This window comes from Trichoderma evansii, assembly GCF_050947405.1.
Source record: "Trichoderma evansii strain SZMC 28006 chromosome Unknown GGI43scaffold_10, whole genome shotgun sequence".
NCBI lineage: Eukaryota > Fungi > Ascomycota > Sordariomycetes > Hypocreales > Hypocreaceae > Trichoderma > Trichoderma evansii.
In genome coordinates this window covers 1,083,107-1,107,513 of record NW_028145196.1, presented here as the reverse complement: position 1 = coordinate 1,107,513, position 24,407 = coordinate 1,083,107, and the positions used below count along the sequence as shown (strand labels likewise).

Here is a 24,407-nt window from a genome sequence, read left to right as displayed (position 1 = left end):
ATCTCGTAGCAGAAGCTAAACTAAAAATAGTTTATTCGTATATAGCTCAAATATAATAATTCCGAGCCTTAGCACCACCAATGATGAGAATAGTTAGAGGTCAGGGGGTTGTGGCAACTGGGGTATTGATAAAGAAAACTCGATCAAAAGGAGTTATGTTTAATGTAACCATTGTGCGAATTCGTTGGCGTTTATCTTGTGAATGGCTTTGAACACAATTTTTTATGCACTGGGCTGGGGCAAAGGTTCAGAAGTTATTGCAATGCTTATATAATATTAGACTTTGCTCACTTGCCGTGATCCTAAGCCGTTGCCGGTCTTCCCGTGCACTAGGCGTGGTCTCTTGTCCGGATTCTAGAATTCACTTTGTTCTCTTGAACTTTTTTTATAGCACTACAGCACAATAATTTCTGCTATTTTTCTCTGTTTTCTTTTTTCCTTGATTTCTTTTTAAATTTAAATAAATCGCATCCAAATACAATCACAGCTTGGACTTTGCTTATCATATTGTTCATCTAAAAGATAAAATTATACATAGTGCATCGGGAACCTGCTCCATGGAGATATTTGAGGCCGCGGATATTTGGGAAGGTAAATTAGCTAGAGCTACGGAGTAGAGGGGGCTGGAACGTCTCCTCAAATACAAGGCGTAGCTTTGACTTAGGAATATAGTGGAAACGGGTGCGTACCTCCCTCGGCAGATTGGAACCGACACCGAGGGTCGCAGAGCTGCAACCCCAAGGGGGAGGGAAAAAAGACTACCGCACGTCACATACAAATTATGGTGGCAGACCGGCGATGTTTTTTTCGCCATCTCATGGCCCGAGGGGAATTGCCGATTCCGAAACCTGACACGTAGTTTTCGGTGGTCCCCGTCCCGCTAATCGGATAGAAATTTCCAGCCGGCCGTGCCGTTTCATAGCCACACAGATCTTAGGGTATCCATAAACGCCAACCTGAGTAGCGTATGAGTGGGGGCTGTTGAGATCTTGGGAAAGCCAGATGCATTGCAGCGTCGGATCCAGGCACGCCATCTCTTCAGCCTCATGGGTTGGTTAATAAATTTCAAATACGGTATGCTCTGATATATGCGTAACATTATGACTTCGCTATCGTCGGTTAAAGTTTTTTTTTTTTTTTTTTTTTTAAATCATTTTATTTTGCAAACACGGCGCGTGCTTTCTGGCATACTACGTTACTACAATACATACACGTAGTTTCGCAAGCTACGAAAAAGGAGGTACTTACCAAGCAAACGGGTACTATTGATCTCGAAATTGGATATCGGACTCGGAAAAGAACCACTAAGCCTTTATTGCGTCATTTGATAATAATTGGATCCCAATTATACCCCTTTGCCCCAAAATCAGCGGCAATGGAAGGGTATCTCTGCATTACGTTTACACGAGATAACAAAATATCTCTCTATCCACTGTTATTTCGCCCCCCCCCCCCTCGTGGGTACTTGGCTGAATAAAGGCCCAAATAAAGATGTACGCAATGGGATACACCGGAGACTCCGGTTCCTACCTATTAGGAGCCCATATATAACATCCCCAACTCCTCCTATACGTCAAGTCACTTTGAAATGGTATGAATGGAGTGTGTGTTGTTTGTTTCTTTGCATTCAGCTAAGATCCAGTCATCATGGAACATAACGATCTTTTTAACGACTCTGAGGCAGATTTGCCTGAAACAAAAGAACACAAATCTCGCACCGTTCCTCATCGCGATGTGCGGGAAGCCTCCAGTGCAGAAACTCTCACCTTCTACCATGCAGACACCACATCTCCGCCTAAGAAGAATGCGGAATGGGGCATGACCCCTCAGCTGATTCAACAACAAGAGCGTGAAGCCGCAGCGGGCTTTAAGAAACGCGAACTCGGCGTCACCTGGGGTAATCTCACAGTAGAGGTTCCAGCTGCGTCCGCGGCGGTCAAGGAAAACCAGTTCTCCCAATACAACATACCGCAACTTTACAAAGATTGGCGTCAGAAACCACCAATGAAATGCATTTTAAAGGACAGTCACGGCTGTGTGAAACCTGGAGAAATGCTACTGGTCCTAGGTCGCCCGGGATCAGGTTGCACCACCCTCCTCAAACTGCTTTCCAACCGTCGTCTTGGATATCATACGATCAAAGGCAATGTCCGATTTGGGAACATGACTGAGACAGAGGCGGCTCAATATCGAGCCCAGATCGTGATGAACACCGAAGAAGAGCTCTTCTATCCTCGACTGACGGTCGGCCAGACAATGGATTTCGCCACTAAACTTAAAGTTCCTGATCATCTTCCGGACGGTACCGGCTCAGTGAAAGATCATTCAGTTGAGACCAAACAATTTCTGTTAGAGTCTATGAAAATCGCGCATACATTTGAAACGAAAGTTGGAAATGAGTTTGTTCGAGGCGTGTCCGGCGGTGAACGGAAACGTGTGTCAATTATCGAATGTCTGGCTACCAGAGGATCAGTATTCTGTTGGGATAACAGCACCCGTGGCCTTGATGCAAGCACGGCCTTGGAATGGGCCAAGGCTCTTCGTGCCATGACCGACGTCCAGGGACTTTCGACTATCGTCACCCTTTATCAAGCTGGAAACGGTATCTATAATCTTTTCGATAAAGTTTTAGTCCTGGATGAAGGAAAACAAATATTCTACGGCCCTGCTGCGGCAGCGAAGCCATTTATGGAAAACCTGGGGTTTGTATATACTGACGGTGCTAATATTGGTACTAAATTTTCTATTCCCTTTAATGTTTATGACAATAACATTACTAACTGGAGTCAAAGGTGATTTCCTTACCGGTGTGACCGTGCCTACTGAGCGAAAGATTCGGCCTGGCTTTGAGAATACGTTCCCAAGGAATGCTGATGCCATTTTGGCAGAGTATGAACGATCTCCAATTCGCAGCTCTATGGCGTCGGAATACGACTATCCGAATACCCAAGATGCGCGCGACCGAACTGAATCGTTTAAAGAATCTATCGCCTTCGAAAAAAATAAACATTTACCGAGCAATACCATTCTCACCACCAGCTTCATGACACAGCTCAAAGCGTGCACCCTCCGTCAATATCAGATTCTATGGGGCGAAAAATCGACTTTTTTAATCAAACAGTTCCTGTCACTCGCTATGGCTTTGATTGCCGGCGCTTGCTTCTATAACTCTCCCGACACATCTGCTGGCCTTTTTACCAAAGGCGGTGCGGTCTTCTTCTCACTGCTGTATAATTGCATTGTCGCTATGTCTGAAGTCACAGAGTCGTTTAAGGGGCGTCCAGTCTTGGTAAAACATAAGTCCTTTGGATTCTACCATCCGTCTGTATTTTGTCTGGCACAAATCACAGCGGATATCCCCGTCTTATTATTACAGTGCACTATTTTCTCTGTTGTGATATACTGGATGACCGGACTCAAAGCCACTGCATCAGCATTCTTTACTTTCTGGGCTATTCTTTGGGCAACTACTCTAGTAAGTGAAAGTTATTGCATTTTTCTCTGGATGAAATTTTAAACTAACCAATAAAAGTGCGTTACGACTTTATTTAGAAGTATTGGCGCCGCATTCAGTACTTTCGAAGCCGCTTCTAAGATCTCTGGAACAGCCATTAAGGGCATTGTCATGTACGCTGGATATATGATTCCAAAGCCGCAGATCAAGAATTGGTTTTTGGAGCTGTATTATACCAACCCATTTGCATATGCGTTCCAAGCCGCCCTATCGAATGAATTCCATGACCAACATATTCCCTGCGTGGGCAACAATCTCGTCCCTAATGGACCTGGATACGAGAATGTTGATTCTGCCAACAGAGCCTGCACTGGAGTGGGTGGTGCATTGCCCGGTGCAGATTTTGTGACTGGTGACCAGTATCTTTCCTCGCTGCATTACAACCATTCTCAACTCTGGAGAAACTACGGTATTGTTTGGGTTTGGTGGGGCTTATTTGCCACCATTACCATTGTCTGTACATGCTTTTGGAATGCCGGCGGCGGCAGCGGTGCTTCGCTGCTGATTCCTCGCGAAAAGCTCAACAAGTTCCGCGCCTCCGTGGACGAGGAATCACAGAGTCAAGGAGCAGAGCAATCGAAAGAAACCACCGTTGGCAATGGCGCGGGAGAAGTGGATGGTAACTTATCTCGGAACACCTCCATCTTTACCTGGAAGAACCTCAAATATACAGTCAAAACTCCTTCAGGTGATCGTGTGCTCTTGGACAATATCCACGGATGGGTCAAACCAGGCATGCTTGGAGCACTGATGGGTTCCTCTGGCGCTGGTAAGACCACCTTGCTCGATGTTCTCGCCCAAAGGAAAACCGACGGCACCATCAACGGTAGTATTCTTGTTGATGGCCGCCCTTTACCGGTTTCTTTCCAAAGAATGGCTGGATATTGTGAGCAATTGGATGTCCATGAGCCCTTTGCCACGGTCCGTGAAGCTCTTGAATTTTCCGCTCTATTACGTCAGCCACGAACAACTCCAAAAGCCGAAAAGCTTAAATATGTTGAAACCATTATTGACCTTTTGGAACTTCATGATTTGGCAGATACGCTTATTGGCAGTGTTGGAAATGGTCTCAGTGTAGAGCAGAGGAAGCGTGTTACAATTGGCGTTGAACTGGTTTCCAAGCCAAGCATCTTAATCTTTCTTGATGAACCTACTTCTGGTCTGGATGGGCAGTCTGCATATAACACTGTTCGTTTCCTGCGCAAACTAGCTGATGTTGGCCAAGCTGTGTTAGTGACAATTCATCAACCTTCTGCTCAGTTATTTGCACAGTTCGATACCCTCTTACTTCTGGCACGTGGTGGCAAAACCGTTTACTTCGGTGATATTGGCGACAATGGGAAGACTATCAAGGAGTATTTTGGTCAATACGGTGCTGAATGTCCTATCGAGGCCAATCCCGCCGAGTTCATGATTGACGTCGTCACCGGTGGCATTGAAAGTGTCAAGGACAAAGACTGGCATCAAATTTGGCTCGAATCTCCCGAACATGATCAAATGGTTACCGAACTCGATAATATGATCTCTGAAGCTGCTGCTAAACCGGCTGGAACCGTTGATGATGGCTACGAATTCTCAATGCCATTATGGGACCAAATCAAAATTGTAACACAGCGCATGAATGTTGCTCTATTCCGAAACACCAACTACGTCAACAACAAATTCTCACTACATATTATTTCTGCATTATTGAATGGATTTTCATTCTGGAAAGTTGGTGGTACCGTATCTGACCTGAGCCTGAAAATGTTCACAGTTTTCAATTTTGTCTTCGTTGCGCCTGGCGTTATTAACCAGCTCCAACCACTTTTCATTCAAAGACGGGATATCTACGACGCGCGTGAGAAAAAGTCGAAGATGTACTCCTGGGTTTCCTTTGTTATTGGTTTAATTGTGTCAGAGTTCCCCTACCTCTGCGTGTGTGCGGTTCTCTATTTCGCCTGTTGGTATTATGGCGCGCGACTGAATGATAATTCGAATCGCTCCGGCGCGACGTTTTTCATCATGCTTATATACGAATTCATCTACACGGGTATCGGCCAATTCATTGCTGCTTATGCACCCAATCCCACGTTCGCGGCTTTGGTAAACCCTCTCATTATCAGCATACTCACCCTGTTCTGCGGCATCTTTGTACCGTATAGACAGCTAAACGTCTTCTGGAAATATTGGTTATACTGGATGAACCCATTCAATTACGTTGTCTCGGGTATGTTGACCTTCACTATCTGGGGTAAAGGGGTTCACTGTAAGGAAGAAGAATTCGCCATCTTTGACCCAAGCAATGGAACATGTGCCGACTATCTCCGCGACTATATTGCCGGGAACGGTTGGCGGATCAATCTGACTAACCCGGATGCTACATCGGGCTGCCGGGTCTGTGAGTATAGAACTGGTAGCGACTTTTTAACGACGCTTAACATCAACCATTACTATTACGGCTGGAGAGATGCAGCAATCACAGTGATCTTCGCTATCTCGGGATACGCACTGGTATTTGGTATGATGAAGCTTCGAACTAAAGCATCAAAGAAAGCCGAGTAAGAACATGAATAGCATGGTACAAGAAGACGGGGCGGTCGAAATTAAATGCGATTAAGTATAAGGAAATAGACGATTTGTATTTTGGATGCATTTAGAAGATTAGAATATTTAGAAGATTAGAGCATTAGAGCATTAGAGCATTAGAGCATTAGAGCATTAGAGCATTAGAGCATTAGAGCATTAGAGCATTAGAGCATTAGAGCATTAGATTATCAGAATTTAGATCATAAAAATATTAATCAATCTAATTACATATGTATATCGGTAGCTATTGTGTAAAAGTTTCGCGTTAAGCTTGCTTTAAGTGCGTAATTTGTAATGAAATGGAGTACTATTAACATATAATTGTTTATACATTGAAAATATGTTGTAGCTCAAACTTTTTCTAGTATTTCACTGGTCCATGTCCAGAGTTTATGAGCTACCTCTTCATTTTTAGCAGCTTTGTCTTTATTTACATCGCTATTGCTCAATACTCCCACAGGCTTGTAGTATGCTCCGTTAACTAGATCATTTCGGTTTGCTCCTGCGGCTGTCCACAATTGATTAAGGACGCCTTCCTCCGGCGTAAGAATGGAAACGCCTTGGATCAAGTTTGCAATATGTAGGAAGGCCGAGTCTGTAAAGGACAAAGTGTTTACCAAATCTGTTTTCACGACGCCAGGGTGAACCGAGACTGCCATGATCTTCGAAAATCGACGCCCAAGTTCCGCCGCAAATACAAGATTGGCAAATTTGGATTGGCTGTGAGGCTCCTCCTGTCAGCACGACTCCCTCAATTTCTCGAATTTGAGCAGGTAGATAAAGAAGTGATATTACCCATATCTTAACAGCCATATTGGCATTCCACCTTTCTCTGTTCGCACCTTATCATACAATATGCCCCCAGATGGGTGTCCTTTCCACCCTTCTGATGTCAGACACACGACTCGTACATCAGAGTTCGGTATCTCCGCGGTTCGAATGAGAACTGGTAGAAGTTGACGTATGATCATGGCATGAGCCAAGTGATTGATAGCAAAATGGATCTCAAATCCATCTTTGCTTACGGCTGGCGGTACTGCCATGACACCTGCGTTGCACATGAGGATATCCAACCGGTCATGTGCGAATTGATTGATGCCAGCCCTTACTGACTCTAGAGAACTGAAGTCCATCTCTAGAAAAGTTAGTCCGACGCCAGAATTTTCCGCTTTGATATCATTTATGATAGTGTCGGCCGCTTTTTGGTTACGACCAGTGAAGTAGATGTGTTGGGGACCATGTTTTGCAAGAGCCTGGATGGACTGTTTTCCCAAACCGCCCGTTCCTTAGTGTCGAGTATTAGAATAAGACTTTGAGTTTATAAAGCGAAATACATATTAAAAACACACCTCCAGTAACAAGTACAACTTTGTCGCTCAGAGACGGGATGTCTTTTTCAGGATTGAAATTGGCAATGCCAGCAAGACGTGGCATGTTGAAAGATGGCAAATGAATACGCCTAGGTATAATGTGATGGGGATTTCTTTTGCGAGAGAATGAAAGCAGAATTTATAATTTGTCTGCCGTGCATGTTATATTGATATAGACTCTTGGGGGCGCCTAATAAAAAGGATCGCATCCACTGGTCCTTCGTATTTGCTATTTCGTCAGGTGGATTTGGTTAACACAGCCATGGCATTACAGAAAAGGTGTTAGCGCGTCACGGTCTTGCATTAGCCTAGCGTTGCGTGCTAGCTGTATCCAATCACATGCAGCCAATCATAACAGTGGGTCACTGTTGCACGTTGAAGTCTTGATACTTCAGTAGTTCGGTACTGACGGATTAATGCCCATTCTCTTCATTGCCTCCTATTTTCACATCTCCGAGAGTTATAGACCCCCTTTTGCGGCCTATTCTACTTTTTATGATGATTTGAGGACGTTTCTATGCATTCATCGGCTTAACCAACCCCCTTAATAATGGCTGCAGACGCGGACGTTACTACCAACTATCCACGAGAGCTCCACAAGGTACTGGCAGGCTCAAATGCTTTAAATTTAGGTGACACTTGGTTTTCTGTAATAAATCTGACAGAAGTTACATTAGATGATAATCGACCCGGACGACTGGAGTGGAGTGACAGACCCAATCGAAAGGAAGAAGCGACAGAATCGTCTGCGCCAGCGGCTAGCGCGTAAGTACATTCTTCAAATTGAAACTATCAAGCCGATGGAAGATAGAACGGGATCGCAGGCGGTCCAAATATACCATCATAGGCTATTTAGTATGTGAAACTGATTGATACCTAGGTGAGAAGAAAAGGACCGCCGCCTATGCAAAGCTTACGTCCAGGGTTGATTCATCTTGGAATGGTTTCGGCGTTCTGATTGCTAAAGCAACCCGCGAGCCTGTAGCCAGGGGCGAAGGCCTCACTCCTTCTAATGTTTTTAGACGCAATCCATTGGACATAAATGTTTATGAACCGTTCGATCCGGCGACAGAAACCTGGAAAGTAGAGGCAGATACGGTTATACCGCCTCTCATGTTTTACACAACAGCCGCAACCTTTGGGCAGCCAACACCTCCTCTCATTTTTCCGCTGAGCCCAGACCATTGTTTACTCACTATGGTTCAATACAACGTCCAACGCGCTTCACTATTTAATATGGCCGTTCTATCTCTTCTAGAGCATCTTCCTCTTGAATGTGGGAGCACCCTCAACCTTCCAAGCTTAGCCATAGATCCACCTAGCTGCATCCCACCTGAGCTTCTGCCCACTACTTTGCAGAAATCCACGCCTCACGAATACTGGATAGACATATTCCCATGCCCCGTGATGCGAGATAATCTGATTCGCCTTTATAAGCAGTATGATGCTCATGGTCTTCAACGCGACCTATCGAAGAGTTTGTACGAAGGGTTTGTTGACGGGGAGCAACGTGGCTGTATGGTCTGGGGTGAGCCATGGACGGTCAACGGGTGGGAAGTTAGTGAAGGGTTTGTCAGAAAGTGGGGGTTCTTACTCAAAGGGTGTTCGAGTATTCTTGCATCAACGAACCGCTGGAGGGAGTCGCGAGGCGAAGATGCATTGGTCATAAATGTGTGAGAGAAAGGGTATCATCATACATATTGAGTTGTGTTAGCCTTGTGTATAGGCGTTAGCCTTGTGTATAGGCGCTAATATAATCTGCGTGTAAAGCTTCTTATAACTATCTTTTGTTGCTCGAGATCTTCGAGGACCCTGGGTCATTAATATTTATGCATGTGGAATATAGGCCTATATATATACTGCTATTTTGCTTTAAAAATAAATAAAGCAAATATATGAAATCCTTCTATCACCCCAATTGGTAGGTCTTACAATCGAGAACTGAGCTACTATCCCCTATGCATATCCTAGCATGTTAATTGTGCTAGCTATATAGCCTTGCATTTGAGTATATAATATACAATGTAAACCTAGTCTCTATTTAAAGGTGCATCTTAGCTTATAAAAGCGGACAAGACCAATTTGTAAAAGTAAAAGGAATGAAAATTTCGGAGACTTCGGATGTGTCAAAACTTAACACAAAGATACATAGTAACACTTGAGGCACTACCGACCAATTATTGGTTCTAGCTCCACGCGAACTTTAAACTTAAACTTCATATGCAATCTTTATTTGGCAATCTTATATTAAATATTCTTGGTGGCCAAAAACTTTGGCAGAATCTGTTTTCTGCATGATAACCTACTCTTTAGCGGAACTTAAATTTAAGGATAACTAGTTAAATTTGGTAAGTATAGGACAACTGCCTGGTCTTGCTCAAACTAGTCGTAGCATGAATAATCCTCAACTGCTCTCACCTCAACTTTAATAATACCCACAGATCAACTTCAACAGCAGCAGATATAATCACACCAATAATGCCAATCGACAAGAACTCTAATTTTTACGAAAACAATGGAGTTAAAATTCATTATCACCTATACGGGCAGGGTCCAGCATTAGTTTTCGTTCATGGCCATCCAGATAACGAAATGACCTGGTCCAAGCAAATTGATGACTTTGCTAAAGATCATACCGTTATTCTTCCAACAGTGAGAGGGTACCCACCCAGTGACGTCCCATTAGATGAGAATGCCTATGAGGGCCATGTAATGGCAAGCGATATGGTGGCACTTTTAGATCATCTAAAATTCGACAAAGCCGTCTTTGCTGGCGGTTATATTGGCGGTATTATTGTACAGAAGCTTGCCTGGTACCATCCCGACCTCGTTGCAGGGCTTGTCATCTTTAGTACCTTAATTATGGGCACCATGATGCATCTTATCCACCACAACAAGGAGCAGCAAGAAATTTCCAAATTCTCGGTAAAGTTATCAACCATAATCCTGGCGACCCTTGAGACGTGGACCATGTGGTCCGTACAATTGAAGACCTTGAGTATCACGAAGAAATTAAGAAGTATCTCCAGCAATCTCCCGAAGGTGGCATGTTTTATTTTTTCCGCAAAATTACCCTGGACCTCCTTATGGCCAGAATATCGATACTTCGGGGATGCATTATAAAATGCCCTGTATTATTATCTGGGGAATGCATGAACCCTATTTATCTGGAAAAATTCTCGACGGCTTTTATAAGTGGTTTGATCAGTCTGTCAGGGTCGTTACCCTCCCTAACGCTGGATATTGGCTGTGGCGAGATGACCCAGCTAAGGTAAACAGGGAACTGCGTTGGTGGCTGAACGCGCTTGACGCTGGGGAGCTCTAATAGGGAAATAAGCAATTACCATATTTGAAGCAATAAGCAAGGGTATTGATACAAACGCCTCACAAGCTGTGTTTAATAAGCAAAAAACCAGGGCGAAGTTTTGATCTGGCCAATCCAGTCAGTCCAGCTAACCGGATTATATTCATTTTGTAAGCTTGGTGATACACAGGCTTGTAAAATTAGTTAGTAGGTTCTAGTTTTTAGCTTCATTATTAATAACTAATTTAGCTTCATTACTAAATTCACTACTGAATGGTTACTGAATTAATTTTAACGTAGTATAATACTTTTATATCTTTTTATTAAAATAACATAATAAAGAAGATAAATTTACAATTCTATATAGCTGTTTTATAAAACTGTAACAAGATGGTAAGGCTAACTGGGTAGGTGGCTGTTTTAAAAGGTTTAGATTTCTTATTAGCTCCAACAGCTCCAACAGCCCCAACAGCCCCAACAGCCCCAATAGCCCCAATAGCCCCAACAGCTCCAACAGCTCCAATAGCTCCAACTCCGATAGCGCCAACTGCTCTGACAGTAAATAGCTCTAATAGCTCCAACGACTACAGCAGCTCTAGCCTCACCAATTATCTTTATAAGATCAATGCTGATTAATGTAATAAATCCTAGTTTTGATAGACTTGGCTGATTAATGATTTTTTCCCTAATGTATTATAAAACCCAATCCCTCTGCCAGCGTTATATCTCTTTATCTCATCATAGGCGCTTATCCACCTCCACTGACAACTGCATACACTATCAGATAATTCTTGCACCATGGCTCCCAAACAAACAGTTTTCCGATTAAACAGCAGACAGAGCATTGTCGATCTTACCAAGTCTGAAGAGGAGATTCCCAAGGTTACAGCACATGAGGTTCTTATTAAGATTCATAGCGTTGCGCTGAATTATCGCGATCTAGCGATTGCTACTTCCCGGTATCCGTTCCCGGTTAAAGAAAACGTAATCCCGGTTTCGGATGCTGCTGGAGAAATCGTTGATATCGGACTCAATGTCCAAGGGTTTACTATAGGTGACTGGGTTATTGCAAATTTTAACCCGGTCAATTTATACGGGCAGATGAAGGACTGGAACGGTGGCTTAGGAGGCCCAGTAGACGGTGTTCTTCGGAATTACCTGCCTATCAATGCCAACTCTGTGATTAAAGTGCCCAAAGAATCTTCTTTGAAGGCTTCTCAGTGGGCTGCGCTTGTTTGCACTGGCACGACTGCTTGGAATGCGCTTTATGGAAATGTTCCTTTAAAGCCAGGGCAGACCGTATTGTTCCAAGGTGAGCATACCATACTTTAAGAATTACCCAAACGGACTTTACTGAACAAAATAAAGGCACAGGTGGTGTTTCCATAACTGGATTAGTCTTGGCTAAGGCAGCAGGAGCAAAGACAATCATGTAAGACTTCTTCCCATCTGCTTACTGCTATGATAAAATACTAAAAGAAATGATGATTAGAACCTCATCTAGTGATGAAAAGTTAGCCTATGTGAAAAAGAAATACGGCGCCGATCATACTATTAACTACAAAATATATCCTGACTGGGCTAAAGAGGTGCAGAGAATTACCCAAGGAAACGGAGTTGATTACATTTTTGAAAACGGCGGATCTGGGACAATTAAACAAAGCATTGACTCGATTGCATATGGCGGCGTGATATCCGTCATAGGTTTCTTATCCGCTGCTAAGCAGGAAGAAATGCCGGATGTAGCTGGTCTTGCCCTCTCCAAAGGATGCGTTGTTCGGGGAATCACTGTTGGGTCAAAGCAGTTGCTTGAAGAATGCGTACGTTTTGTTGGTTCTCACAACTTAGACATTCCAGTGGAGAAGGCATTCCCATTTACAGATGAAGGTGTAACGGCCGCCTATAGGTATTTATCCGAAGGTCAACATGTTGGGAAAGTTTGCATCGATCTTGAATAAGCGGACCAGTTTAAATTTGAGGTGCCGTTGCTTAAATGGGCCAAACTTACGCAATATATCATGTTAGTTGATGGAAAGAGTTCTCACAAATCTTCGCATATTCATTTAGAGATTCGCCAACGTGCACTGTGATCGCCCATGAGGATTTTTCGCTGAATACTTTTGACCAGATTTTCAACACGGCTATACTCATTTGGCCGGGACCTTGACACCAAGATGACGTATCTGTGTCTCTCCAGTCCCCGGAATCAAGAGCTTCTTTGATGACAGATTCAACAGACGAGAGTATATGGCGTTCGTAATCTGTGATCGAGTAGTTAGGAATGAAATGCGAAATGTAGATGGAGATAGCTTCATGACATGAATTTGGGAAGGCTGAGCTGAAGAGAAACTCACTCTCTAGAGAGTTTGACATTTGAGAAATGGCAATATTCTCCAGCCACTTAGAGAGGAAGACTGCACTCTCAAGGGCGCATGCGGCATGCTGACAACACCACAAAATTGACTGACTTCTAGCCACATGTTCAAGGCCAAAGGCTACCGGAAGGCTTAATGCGTGAACCGCGTACAACAAAGCGCTTGTTAGATTTGAATGACGCTGCGGAGGGGCAATTGAGAATAACGCCGTTGCTACAGCTATCGGATCGCGTGTTGCCAACCACATGTTAGGGCCTATCTCTAGATGGGCTCGGACATAAGCTAGAGTGAGGAAAGCAACAGAGGTGAAAGGAATGGGTCCATGCTCGCTGCTTGGATGTAAATCTGGCCCCGATGCGCGCTGCCAGATTTTAGCCCATTTGAAGAGCGCTGAACTGTGATTTAGTTAATACTATTTACTTTCCAACTCGTGTATATAGACTTTTAAGGGCACAACATCATTTGCTGTCTAACATACTGAATTTCATCTATGTCGTGGTCGCTCAGATTGGGCCCAAAGGATAGCTGGCGCAGTAAATATATGCGCTGCAGGACTCCGTGAAGCAATATCAGATTGCTAAAAGCGCAAGGTAGTGTTTCCCAGTTGATTGCCTTGGGAGTCACGAGAGACTCAAGTGCGTCTTGGAAGCTAATCAAATTGCATATATTCGCTTGGCGAGATGCTACCCAATCCAGCTCATTTGTTACTTCCCACTCTTTTGTTGAACAGGGGAGACGAAGTTGAATTTCTCTAGAGAGTAAAGATGGTGGGCGATTATATATTAGAGTGTGAATGTTGAGGAAGCAGAATGCGAGAAATTTAGTCCGGCGTTCAGCTTCACATGCTGACCATCCGATCCAGTTTTGCTCAGTAGAGCTATCGTACTCAACAAACCCACATGCTCGCATATATTGTACTAAGGGCGAATGTAACTCGAACCCTTCCGCAACAACAGAGGCATCACGAGCCCAGCTCGAATATATAAGGAGAAAAACCAGGGCCTGAGTTGACTGCATCTTCAGACTTCGGCGAATGGTATCCGAGTTTGACGTAGTTCCAGCCTATTGATGAGGGTTAGTACCTTATATTCCACAAAGCACAAAACATAAACGCGTACTTTCAAGTTCAGGTTATCTACCTTTAACCTGTGCAAGGCGATGGCTCTAGCAGCTCTATATAGCTTCTTGGATACGTTCTCTTCTAATGTTTGCAATGCACCGAGTGACGCCATGGCTAGGATGAGTTCAGGAATACAATGTCCTACCTGAAATGTAGGGAAGTGTATTATTGGAAAATGAGAGGCCAATGAGGTCCTCCAGGCATCCATATGCCTTATGAGCGTACGGAGAGATGGTAGAGTAAAATCACTGACGAGATTTCGGAATGGACGAAGACTCTCTTCAAGGATCTGGATATCGCCTGAGGTCATCTCGAGAGAAGCCAGTTTACAGGAACCGATGGACTCATAGTCTATTACACGTTTAGCGAGACCATGAAATATATCATCGATTGTTTAAAGATGCTAATCAGTCTTCTGAATGACTTACTATGTCCTGAAATCGAAGTTTGTCGAGATTGCATCCTATCCTGTGGATATAAATCTTTGCTAAAAGGCAAAGGTCCGGCTACGCATTGACTATCATCATCAAAAGTACCAGGTTTTAGCGATTGAATTCCTGGGGCTCCTATTAAATCGGCATATGTGTTGAGAGAAAAAGGAGAGCTAATAAAATCCAACGGCAATCCTAATCCTCCAATGAAGCTTTCGAAATTAGTCATCGAGTCAATGAAAGTTGGATCTTGATATACGGGTGCTGTCGAATCAGCTTCGACATATTCTTTAGAATCGGATAAGCTCAGCATTTGACCTTCAGATGCCCCCATTGCATCAGTGCTTCGCGTTATAACTGGCCCTAAACTATCTCCATCCCCTTGTGAGGCTTGTGGAGGGTCCATTCCGGGCAATGTAGCTATGGATGATCCGCCACAATGCGTGTCATTTGGGTCGCGAGGGCCTAAATGGGCGAGTTTCTCGTGTCTGCGTAGTAAGTCTGTCCGCGTGAAAGCAGCCCCACAAGGGCATACGAATGGTTTTTCTTTGGTATCTATAGCTCTATCTAGTCAGTATGCCCTCCAAGTTACTGTAGTCAAGCTATGCGTACGGGTCCGACAATGACGCCGTAGATGCTCTGGCCGCTTAAAGTTGCGACCACAATAAGGACAAGTATGAGGGTTTGGCATTTTGAGCTTCAAGAAATGCGTAGAAAAGTCTTAAAAGCAAAATGAGAACATGAGAAAATGCATTCAGGGTAATGGGCTGATAATTGCCAGTCAAATCCAATAGATTGCATGAAAAGAACTACTTTTAGAGTAGCTGAGTATTTTCCAATTATTTATATCCAGCTTACAAATCAAATATTCGGAAGGGAATATACATTCCGGCAATGGCCTGAAACGCCCCACCTATAGCACAGTGTTAATTAACGTTTACCTAGCAGACTTTTCTGTGTATTTAGACCCGTTGGAACCACACACAACACTGATGATCGTTGGCGAAAAAGCGGGTTTATTCGTTGTTATGTTTTGAAATGTGTAATTGTATTCTTTTTTTAAAAGTAAGATAAAGTGTACAAAAGATTGCGTGATTATTACTGAGTATCTTGTGAGCGTACCTCTATTGTTAAACATGCTTGCCTAGGTAGCTGAGGCTTAATACTCCGTATATATAACATATAACATAGGAATATAATTTATAATTTGCAAGGAATAGAATCCATTAAGATAAACTAGAAGTTATCTAAATATGGAGAAAAGCAACGCTAATTAGAATATGTATTGCCAGTATTCTCAGGCATAACACTTATTTAGCGGAACCGAAATCTTTACAAGGATTGGTAGCGTTACATATGCGCAATTCTATATAATTATATTGATTGTCAATTTTGCACCACCCTCAACAAATAGTATATTTTACTAAGTGGATGCAGTATTGCGCCATAACTTGGACTAAAAACAAACAACGGTCATCAGCATAACAAGTATACATCTTGACTTTCCCCCATCAACCGATATTAGAAAAGACAGCAACTTTACAGCAGCAGCAGTAATTTCTACTTATGACATATAGATAATACCACAACTTATTTATACGAGTCAATACTCCATATCCACCCCGGGTCCTGACCCCCAAATGAGCTCTCTAATGAGGATTCCATGTCATTTCGTTCCATGTCTGTGCTTGCATTTGTGTTTGTTTCAAATCCTGAAAATAGTTAGAATTAGTGAAGCTTTTGACTGGGGCGCAATTGTTAAGTTCCTTACCTTGTTCGAAATTGAAAAGTGCCTGTATCATCGATGGATCTTCACAGATATCAAAGCGAAATATATTGTCATCTTCTATGAAGCTAGATGAATCTGCCGGCAGAAAGATGTTGTTTAAATTGTCATTGGATATTTCCACCACGGGTGAGGTTGTAAATTGATCGTTGGCCGGCAGATCCTTTTGACAGGGGCTTTGTGGGTTCAGCAACTGATTCTGAGGGTTGAGTGACGTCTGATCGTCCACATCATGAGATTCGAAATCGAATATTTTATTTGCCTCCTTCTCAAGTATAAGGGACATCAACGTCTTCAGTATTCCAAGCCCCTGTTCCGCGATAATACTTTTGGACCTCAGTCGGGATTGCATCTCCATCAACCGTCGTAAGCCCATTTTTGATTCATGGGACTCTCGACTGAGCGGTCCGAGGCCTGTTAGGATAGACAGTGTTACGCCCGCCGTGAAGAGATGTAGCGATACAAATGATACAGCGTACGTATCTGCGACCTGTTCAAAGATGGGAAATGAACCAAGCAACGAAACCTGGAAGGCCGCATTTCGACATATCTGTATCGATGTTTGAAATGGATCCATTGCTTGCCTTTCTTGTCTTTTAAAGCTTTCGCTTGTTCCATGAGCAGCAACGACTCGTCTATACGAGAGCAAGGGTCGATAGACTAGTATCCTCGCGTTCTCGAATGCAAGCTTAAGTGCAAGGGCCTGAAGCTGGAAGAGATGATCTTCGAAATAGCGATCCGACGAAATGGGCAAGCGAGAAGTCGGATCTTTGGTCGCTTCGTTGAATTGAAGGCGTGCGGGCAAACTCTGAGACCATTTTTGTAGCCTTATATCTAAGTTTGTGACCCTTTCTATGAGTTGTTTCAAGCTATATTTGTCACCTCGTTTCTTGGATTCATCGGAAGGCCGATGTAAGCCGTAAAGATCAGCCAGTGCCGATTTGACAATGATAGACAGCTGTACCATGAAGTATTTGTACGAAAGAAGAGTTGGTTGGCCAGCTGCACGGCGAAAAATAGAATCTTCTAGAGAGTCCAACGATCTTACTGCATATGGATGCAAGGGCCCAGTATCACAATCCCTATCCGAGATACTAAGCGGGAAACCATACAGCATCGAACAGAAGGTCTCGATTTCATATATAGCCCACCAGCATCGTTTTCTGGATTCTTGTGCTCTTTGTATTGGATTGTCTAAATCTGGGGTGGAACTGCCGCTTGATGATCGCCGGTGTAAGTTCAGAGCTTGAGCAATTCGCAAACCACAGCCGCAAATTGGCCAGGCAAGCTCTGGTTGCCCATGATAGAGATAAAAAGTTCCCAGCAGTACACATGTCTGAATCGACTCCAAGGAGCCTAGCGATACGATGTCAAGAAGTCTAAGCCTCAAAGCGTCAAGTATCTCGTCCTGTAGCACATGTTGCTCAATCCCGACATCTGCTAGCTTCTGCTTCTGATCGAAGCTGGTATACTGTAAACTAACGGTGCAAACAGCGAGAAACACGCTGATGTGCCCCAATCGAGAGCCGCATTCTTCAGATTCTTGATGGTCAGAGGCGTAAAGCTGCTGAAACTGATCTCTAAATTCTCTTTGGTGGAAAACTAGTACAAACCAGTGAATTTTATCAAAATAGTTATCGACCAGTAGCGTAGCAGCTCTAATATCTGGAAGCAACATCATTAACTTGTCTTCAGCCGTAATGAGCTTTTTGAGACGAGCTTGGCCTTGTTTGGGCCAGGTGCTACCTGGTGCACCTTGTCGAGTCCAATGTGTGGCAGAGAGAGCCGAAACATCTCGCCCTTCTGGCGCTATCGTGTTCTGGTGGTCGAATGCCTTTGGATATCTTCAGTTACAATGATGCGGATGTATCATTCAGAAGCTCACCTCTTCTACGAAAGTCATGGCCGCGGAGCTTGAAGCCCATGGCGACTGTGAGGCTACGGGGTTTACACCCTTAGCTACGCTGGACATATTGCGAGCTTCGTAACGTGCGGAAGATGAGACTGTTGTGGCTGTTGCTATTATAGCCTCTTCTTCGACAGCCTGAGCTGGATGAGAAGCCCGCTTTGTCGTCTGATGTATAGAACCGTCGCCATCGACTTTACGAACTTTGCCGATGATTTGGTTGGGTCTCACAGGCTTCCAAATATCGGCTTCCATAGCTGAGCAATCGACCCCAGCTCGTTCACAAAGAGTGCATGGACGATTAACATCGCACTTTGAAATGAACTAATCAGTTTGCTGTTTAGGAAATGTTGGCAGAGTAGCTTGCCTTGAGTTTCTGCCGCCGGCAGCGCTGACAAGCCCTGGGAACCTTTTGAACCCTCCCATTCTTCAATTGTGACAATTGATTGCGTCGGACCATAATACCCTTCCCTGACAAGGCCATTATCCACGCATAACATTGGTGAAGTTCTGGCAACTTTCCTTGTTTGCATAATACTAGACTCGAACGTACCTTTTTCGAGTTTCAAGAGGACAAAATGGGTATTATGACGTACCTAGAATTCACAAGCGAGCCTTAAGAGTAAAAAGAAAACAGCTAAACCATATTAGGAATATTTTTCCACCGGAAGCCATTACTTGGGAAAAACACAACTTTTCCTTTTAAAGGCATGATTCCGACGCTCGCTCCAGCGACATCGTCGCGTGTACTGTACTAGTCAAACATATGGCTGCTATGGAAAAATAATTCTCATTACCCTATATCGATGTTCTCCCGGAGACTGAGACATCTCTCACGTTAATTATCCGGTGGAATGGACGCCACCAATAAGGCGGGATTGGTGAGAGTGGGTCTGTGCAACTGGCTGCTCCTACCTTAGCATTGACAAGATCTTGATATAAATTGTCTGTCTGCTCTGGCTTCTAAAACCGCACATGAACCTTTTTCATCGGCTTCTTCAAAGAATATTTCTATTTACCTTTGTTTCAAACAATATTATCTTCAAAATAATTACATGCAAATATACAGCAACATGACTTCGACGAATTCTATCACAGTGACTTTGCAGCAATTGGCAAAGATGATCGATCATTCACTCTTACACCCCACAATGACCGATGCGGACATACTAGAAGGTCTCGCCATTGCCAAAGAATATGGCGTCGCTACAGCATGTGTCAAACCATACCTCATTCCTCTCTCCAAGAAGGAACTTGAAGGATCGGGCGTCCTAGTGTGCCCAGTTATTGGCTTCCCGCACGGTAATAGCACCACCGAAGTTAAGGTGTTTGAAGCAGATCGTGCCGCCGCCGCGGGAGGCAGTGAGATTGACATGGTTATAAACATTGGAAGAGCTTTAGGTGGTGATTGGGATTATGTTGCGCATGAGATTCGGCAAATTAATGAAACGGTTATCATGCATGGCGCTACACTCAAGGTTATCTTCGAGAACGACTTTCTCAAGGACGAGCATATTATTCGGCTTTGCGAAATATGCTCCGAGATTGGCGTCGCATTCATCAAAACTTCTACAGGATACGGCTTTGTTAAGCAGCCAAACGGGCTCTACTCGTACGCTGGGGCTACTATTCACCACCTGAAGCTGATGAGAAAGCACTCGAAACCAGATGTCCAGGTGAAGGCAGCTGGAGGCGTCCGGACACTAGACGACTTGCTGCATGTTATGTCGCTTGGCGTGACTCGGATCGGGGCCACGGCAACGGTCGCCATTATGAAGGCTGCGGCTGACAGAGGAATAACAAATGAGCCTACGACTGTCAAGTATAAGCCAATGACTGAGCAATCTCTCGGAGGCTACTAGCAAAAATTGGATAGCTAGCGGCATTTATATACGTCTTCCTATCCCATACAATTATCTTCGACATTTCCCTTCTGCTAAAATTCTTCTATCTCTTAATTTTCATTCTATAAAGCGAGATAAGCGACTTAATTTTGCTTTTGAATTCATGACACATGTTTTTCATGCTGGTAGGCTGAATGTCAATAACGATTTTTACATGTAACTTCAAGCTGGCTGGGATAGGAAAGGCTGGCTGGTTAGTAAGTCGCCATTCCACTAAATCGCGGACCCACATTTCTATAGCTTATAGCTTCAAATCTACATGTAACTTTATTTCTTTTGTTTACGACAAAATATTTATTTGGCCTAAAAATAATAGCCTCTCACCGCCCCCTTAGCGAACACGACCCATAGGTTGTGGCGTATATCTAATAATCTTGTGAGAAGTACAATGAAAAGACCAAAATCACAGAGCTATTCAACTAACCTATCAGGGGATATGGCATGGAATCAAGGAAGACATGATGCAGGAGATCTGAGACGTGGCGGTCGTCCTCGCTGCCTTTTCCGAGGACTAATGTGTGAGATCGATCATATGTTACCCTCTAATACTGTCCAGTTTTCCACAGGCTACACTTGTCTTGCTGGTTGAATAGTTGCATTATTGATATAGGTGTAATAGCATTGCTCGTTGCCTTGAGCCTGCTTCACTCAGCTGTGCCTGCCAAGGGGCCAAGGTGCCAAGGTGCCAAAGCTCATGGCTGTGTATCCTAACACTATCTTTCACAAGACTAGCACTTTTAGGGCATGTGAAGACGCAAATATAAATATCACCCAAGGTAATGAGGTTCGAGGTCTAAAATTTGAGGGAATCTAGGCCTAGAGACACCAAGGAAGTCAGCCAGATCTCGACTCGCGAAATGGTCAGATTGACTCGTGCTGCATCATTATGGAACAGGCACGATGGTATAGGATTCCAGACGTCTCGTCCGCATATTTGTCTGCATTTTGAAAGCGATAGAGACAAAGGAAAGAGTATAGAAGAATAGGAGAATAGAAGACAATAGCAGGCCTTATTATTAAGTAAAACCAGAAGGACACTGTAGATACTGCCGCCTCAGACCGGTAGGTGACGCGTCTTGAGGGATCCGGGATCTGGTTATCGCCGAAAAATTTAACTCTCCCTATTTTCTCAGCGTTGCGAAAGCCTTTTGAAAGCAATGCTCACTGATATTGGTTAACTGGATACTGAGACTGATTGGCTGGATACGCACGAACTCTGATAAGCTTTCCGGGCGGCAATCTGCCAAACAGGGGCACGTCTTCGGGATAAATAAAGGTAGAGCCTTTCTAGGCAGCGACGTGACATTAATGTATAAAAAAAATATAGATATTATTAATTAAAAGCTGTTATATAACATGTAATAAATTTAGTTATAAGCCTTTTAAGAAATATGTTTCAACTGCAAAATAAGACCGAGGTACTAGCTGCTCAAAGTGGAACTAAAAGGTAGCCGTAGAAGTTACGCGCAAAGGTAAGCTAGCTTCATTCTATATTCCTATTTCAGTAACATCTTCAACTTGCTGCCGTTTTTAGAGCTGTCACGACCCACTATTAGGGCCTTACTTTGTTCCCAGCTAGGAAATATCTCACCTCTCTTTCTCAAGCTGCTGCATTGACCCATAATGCAATCATAGTCAGGAGAGCTTAGCAATCAATTTTTTTCAACTTACTTTCAACTTAAGATGGCTACATGGAGGATCAAAAGCTTTATAAATATCTATAGCAACATCCGCTATGCATTTCGAATCCTTTCTTCACAGTCATTACAACTAGCTCGTCCGGCACATAATAGCAAGTGCATTTGGCGGAAGCAGGTCTCATAGCCTATCGCCAAGGTCGAATCTCGTACAATTTTATGACATGGCTTCAACAGATGGATCGACGACTCCGTCGTCCTTGGACGAGAAGATTCGCAATGGGCATCAGGATCCCGAATTAGCTTTAGCGGAAGATCAAATGAAGCAACACCAGCAGCCACGGAGCTCATTCTCTAAGCATGACGCGTCACAATTTTCTGCGCAGCCTGAAGTCTCTACTGATGGATCAGAAGAAACCTCCGAACCAACTCAACAAACGGGCTGGAAATGGTGGTTAATATGCTTCGGCGTCTATTCAACCTGCCTCATGTACGGGCTCGATACCACCATCGCCTCAGTCGTTCAAGCTCCAGTCGTTGATACGTTTAAAGAAGTCTCCCAGGTCGCATGGATTGGTGCTGGCTTTCTACTCGGATCAACGGCAGTTATTCTCCCCTACGGCGCCATGTTCAATACATTTGACTTGAAATGGAATTTCATTGCGGGAGTCATTCTATTCGAAGGAGGATCAGCTCTATGTGGAGGCGCACCAAATATGGGCGCCCTCATTGTAGGTAGAGTGATTGCTGGTGTCGGTGGCACTGGTATCTTTTTGGGAAGCCTTAATTACATGACAGTCCTGACTCCACCAAAAGTAAGAGGAACATATGTCACTGGCGTTGGGTTCTTTTGGGGCATTGGCTGCATTCTTGGCCCCATTGTTGGTGGTTCTTTCTCAGACAGCTCAGCAACTTGGAGATGGGCATTTTACATCAACCTTATCATTGCCGCTGTGACAGCGCCGGTGTATCTCTTTGTGCTACCATCATTTAAGCCCTCATCGGATCAGTCTATCATGTCTCGTCTTATCAAGCTAGATTATTTGGGTTTCGCTCTCAGTATCGGCTTTTGGGTCGCTTTTGCACTTGGATTTCTATCGGCAGGAGGTATCTGGAAGTGGAGCGACGGACGTACAATTGCTACCATTACAGTTTTCGCAGTCTTACTTGCGGCCTATGCTCTGCAGCAGACCTTTTCGATATTCACGACACCAGAAAGACGCTCATTTCCCTTGCATCTCTTGAAGTCGAGAACCCAGATCCTGCTCTATATCGAAGCAGCCGCCGCCATGGCTGCTATTTACGTACCAGTCTTCTACATCGCCATCTATTTCCAATTTGTGCGAAACGACAGCTCACTTGAAGCTGCCGTACGTCTACTGCCGTTCATTATCTTGTTCATTGTCGCCAACTTGGGCAGCGGTTACCTGCTTCCCAAGGTGAACAGGTATATTATACTTTATGTCATCGCAGGGGTCTTTCTCACGATTGCTGGGTCGCTATTATATGTTTATATTACTCCAACCACAAAACCGGCTATAATATACGGTCTCAGCATAATAGAAGGCATTGGTGCCGGAATTAGTGCACAGGTCGGATTCTCAATCGCGACGCTCGAGGCGGATCCCAAAGATGCAGCGCACGCCCTGACACTACAAAATTTCGGCCAGCTAGGAGCGGGTGTGATTGCACTCGTAGTGGCTGGCCAGGTTTACCAAACAACTGCTATTAGGGGTTTGACTGAGGCACTCGCACCGGCCGGCTACACAGCTGCCCAGATTGAGGATGCGGCTGCTGGTGCGCAGAGTGTCGTCTTTCAAGGTCTAACGGGTGATCTCAGGGACAAGGCCATCATAGCAGTCACGGTAGCTGTACAAAAGGTTTTCATCTTGCTCATTGTTGCGGGCGCTGCCTCTCTCATCGCGGCTCTGGGTATGAAACGACACAAGCTATTCAAATAACCCAGCGATATTAAAATATTTAGAGAAGGAACTTCAAGCAAGAGAACAAAGAGCGGGATGATATCCTTGCAACAGGATTGGATGGCAAGAATGTCTTAGGATGAGTCCCTATTTCATATATTATAATACTCTAATAAGTCTAGTCAAGGCATGTACATGGTAGGAGGTTTGGGTATATTGGAATATTTATATAAGGAAATATCAAAACTTATGCCTGAATTTGGAAAGTCATCACTTTCGTGACTCATGAGAGTATTAGCAAAGTTCCACATGATTATGCATATATTTCGCGCCTAGGGTAGAATATTGGAGGCCAGTTTCCAGGAGTATGACTCTTATCCACTGTAAAATTCATGCTCAGCATCAAAAGCATGTTTTCGCTAGATATTTAGCGTTAGTAGGAGGCCATTGATTCTTGTTGATGGATGGTATTAGAATATCGACCGGGGGGGGGGGGGGGGGGGGGTGTGTTTAAAAAAAAAACAATAGTGCATGGTTGAGTTTTTGTTTTCATTGTGAAAAAAAAATAAA

General features: G+C 44.0%; 8 protein-coding genes across 8 annotated transcripts; 5 read left to right on the top strand and 3 right to left on the bottom strand.

Annotated features, from left to right (window-relative positions):
- Positions 1–1,647: 1,647 nt before the first annotated feature.
- GGI43DRAFT_427586 (ABC-2 type transporter domain-containing protein) lies at positions 1,648–6,058 on the top strand (the record flags this gene model as incomplete). The annotated part of the gene is made up of 3 exons (XM_083208832.1): positions 1,648–2,731; positions 2,793–3,475; positions 3,533–6,058. 3 exons carry the CDS (start codon positions 1,648–1,650, stop codon positions 6,056–6,058), a joined length of 4,293 nt encoding a protein of 1,430 aa, XP_083060703.1.
- Positions 6,059–6,432: 374 nt separating this feature from the next.
- GGI43DRAFT_423069 (NAD(P)-binding protein) lies at positions 6,433–7,516 on the bottom strand (the record flags this gene model as incomplete). Its single annotated transcript, XM_083208184.1, has 3 exons — positions 6,433–6,802; positions 6,878–7,367; positions 7,432–7,516. The coding sequence occupies 3 exons, from the start codon at positions 7,514–7,516 to the stop codon at positions 6,433–6,435; spliced, it is 945 nt and encodes a 314-aa protein (XP_083060702.1).
- Positions 7,517–7,901: 385 nt separating this feature from the next.
- On the top strand, positions 7,902–9,232 carry GGI43DRAFT_405813 (DUF3425 domain-containing protein). The gene is made up of 3 exons (XM_083206081.1): positions 7,902–8,053; positions 8,130–8,217; positions 8,333–9,232. The coding sequence occupies exons 1-3, from the start codon at positions 8,003–8,005 to the stop codon at positions 9,127–9,129; spliced, it is 936 nt and encodes a 311-aa protein (XP_083060701.1). The 5' UTR covers positions 7,902–8,002; the 3' UTR covers positions 9,130–9,232.
- A 2,112-nt stretch (positions 9,233–11,344) lies between these two features.
- On the top strand, positions 11,345–12,743 carry GGI43DRAFT_53541 (zinc-dependent alcohol dehydrogenase family protein). The gene is made up of 4 exons (XM_083209971.1): positions 11,345–11,393; positions 11,541–12,068; positions 12,125–12,188; positions 12,249–12,743. Exons 2-4 carry the CDS (start codon positions 11,555–11,557, stop codon positions 12,712–12,714), a joined length of 1,044 nt encoding a protein of 347 aa, XP_083060700.1. The 5' UTR covers positions 11,345–11,393; positions 11,541–11,554; the 3' UTR covers positions 12,715–12,743.
- On the bottom strand, positions 12,744–15,462 carry GGI43DRAFT_53538 (uncharacterized protein). The gene is made up of 6 exons (XM_083209970.1): positions 15,295–15,462; positions 14,680–15,237; positions 14,250–14,602; positions 13,610–14,193; positions 13,111–13,526; positions 12,744–13,017 (listed from the first exon to the last, which is right to left on the bottom strand). Exons 1-6 carry the CDS (start codon positions 15,371–15,373, stop codon positions 12,773–12,775), a joined length of 2,235 nt encoding a protein of 744 aa, XP_083060699.1. The 5' UTR covers positions 15,374–15,462; the 3' UTR covers positions 12,744–12,772.
- A 610-nt stretch (positions 15,463–16,072) lies between these two features.
- On the bottom strand, positions 16,073–19,093 carry GGI43DRAFT_405807 (Zn(II)2Cys6 transcription factor). The gene is made up of 4 exons (XM_083206080.1): positions 18,742–19,093; positions 18,354–18,686; positions 16,454–18,302; positions 16,073–16,394 (listed from the first exon to the last, which is right to left on the bottom strand). The coding sequence occupies exons 1-4, from the start codon at positions 18,856–18,858 to the stop codon at positions 16,273–16,275; spliced, it is 2,421 nt and encodes an 806-aa protein (XP_083060698.1). The 5' UTR covers positions 18,859–19,093; the 3' UTR covers positions 16,073–16,272.
- A 10-nt stretch (positions 19,094–19,103) lies between these two features.
- Positions 19,104–20,551, top strand: GGI43DRAFT_405805 (2-deoxyribose-5-phosphate aldolase). Its single transcript, XM_083206079.1, has one exon. It carries the CDS (start codon positions 19,430–19,432, stop codon positions 20,234–20,236), a length of 807 nt encoding a protein of 268 aa, XP_083060697.1. The 5' UTR covers positions 19,104–19,429; the 3' UTR covers positions 20,237–20,551.
- Positions 20,552–22,139: 1,588 nt separating this feature from the next.
- Positions 22,140–23,915, top strand: GGI43DRAFT_427577 (major facilitator superfamily domain-containing protein; the record flags this gene model as incomplete). Its single annotated transcript, XM_083208831.1, has 2 exons — positions 22,140–22,650; positions 22,714–23,915. 2 exons carry the CDS (start codon positions 22,140–22,142, stop codon positions 23,874–23,876), a joined length of 1,674 nt encoding a protein of 557 aa, XP_083060696.1. The 3' UTR covers positions 23,877–23,915.
- Positions 23,916–24,407: the final 492 nt, after the last annotated feature.

Bases quoted from the DNA above. Each gene is read 5' to 3' on its own strand.
- GGI43DRAFT_53541 (XM_083209971.1), top strand. From the start codon at position 11,555: ATGGCTCCCAAACAAACAGTTTTCCGATTAAACAGCAGACAGAGCATT. The intron at 12,069-12,124 runs GTGAGCATACCA...AACAAAATAAAG, and splicing joins GCAGACCGTATTGTTCCAAG to GCACAGGTGGTGTTTCCATA. The intron at 12,189-12,248 runs GTAAGACTTCTT...AATGATGATTAG, and splicing joins GCAGGAGCAAAGACAATCAT to AACCTCATCTAGTGATGAAA.
- GGI43DRAFT_405805 (XM_083206079.1), top strand. From the start codon at position 19,430: ATGCAAATATACAGCAACATGACTTCGACGAATTCTATCACAGTGACT.
- GGI43DRAFT_405807 (XM_083206080.1), bottom strand. From the start codon at position 18,858: ATGGCCTTGTCAGGGAAGGGTATTATGGTCCGACGCAATCAATTGTCA. The intron at 18,687-18,741 runs GCAAGCTACTCT...TTCATTTCAAAG, and splicing joins GCCGGCGGCAGAAACTCAAG to TGCGATGTTAATCGTCCATG. The intron at 18,303-18,353 runs GTGAGCTTCTGA...AGATATCCAAAG, and splicing joins CCATGACTTTCGTAGAAGAG to GCATTCGACCACCAGAACAC.
- GGI43DRAFT_405813 (XM_083206081.1), top strand. From the start codon at position 8,003: ATGGCTGCAGACGCGGACGTTACTACCAACTATCCACGAGAGCTCCAC. The intron at 8,054-8,129 runs GTACTGGCAGGC...AAGTTACATTAG, and splicing joins ATCCACGAGAGCTCCACAAG to ATGATAATCGACCCGGACGA. The intron at 8,218-8,332 runs GTAAGTACATTC...ATTGATACCTAG, and splicing joins TCTGCGCCAGCGGCTAGCGC to GTGAGAAGAAAAGGACCGCC.
- GGI43DRAFT_53538 (XM_083209970.1), bottom strand. From the start codon at position 15,373: ATGCCAAACCCTCATACTTGTCCTTATTGTGGTCGCAACTTTAAGCGG. The intron at 15,238-15,294 runs GTACGCATAGCT...ATAGAGCTATAG, and splicing joins ACGGCGTCATTGTCGGACCC to ATACCAAAGAAAAACCATTC. The intron at 13,527-13,609 runs GTATGTTAGACA...ACTAAATCACAG, and splicing joins CACGACATAGATGAAATTCA to TTCAGCGCTCTTCAAATGGG.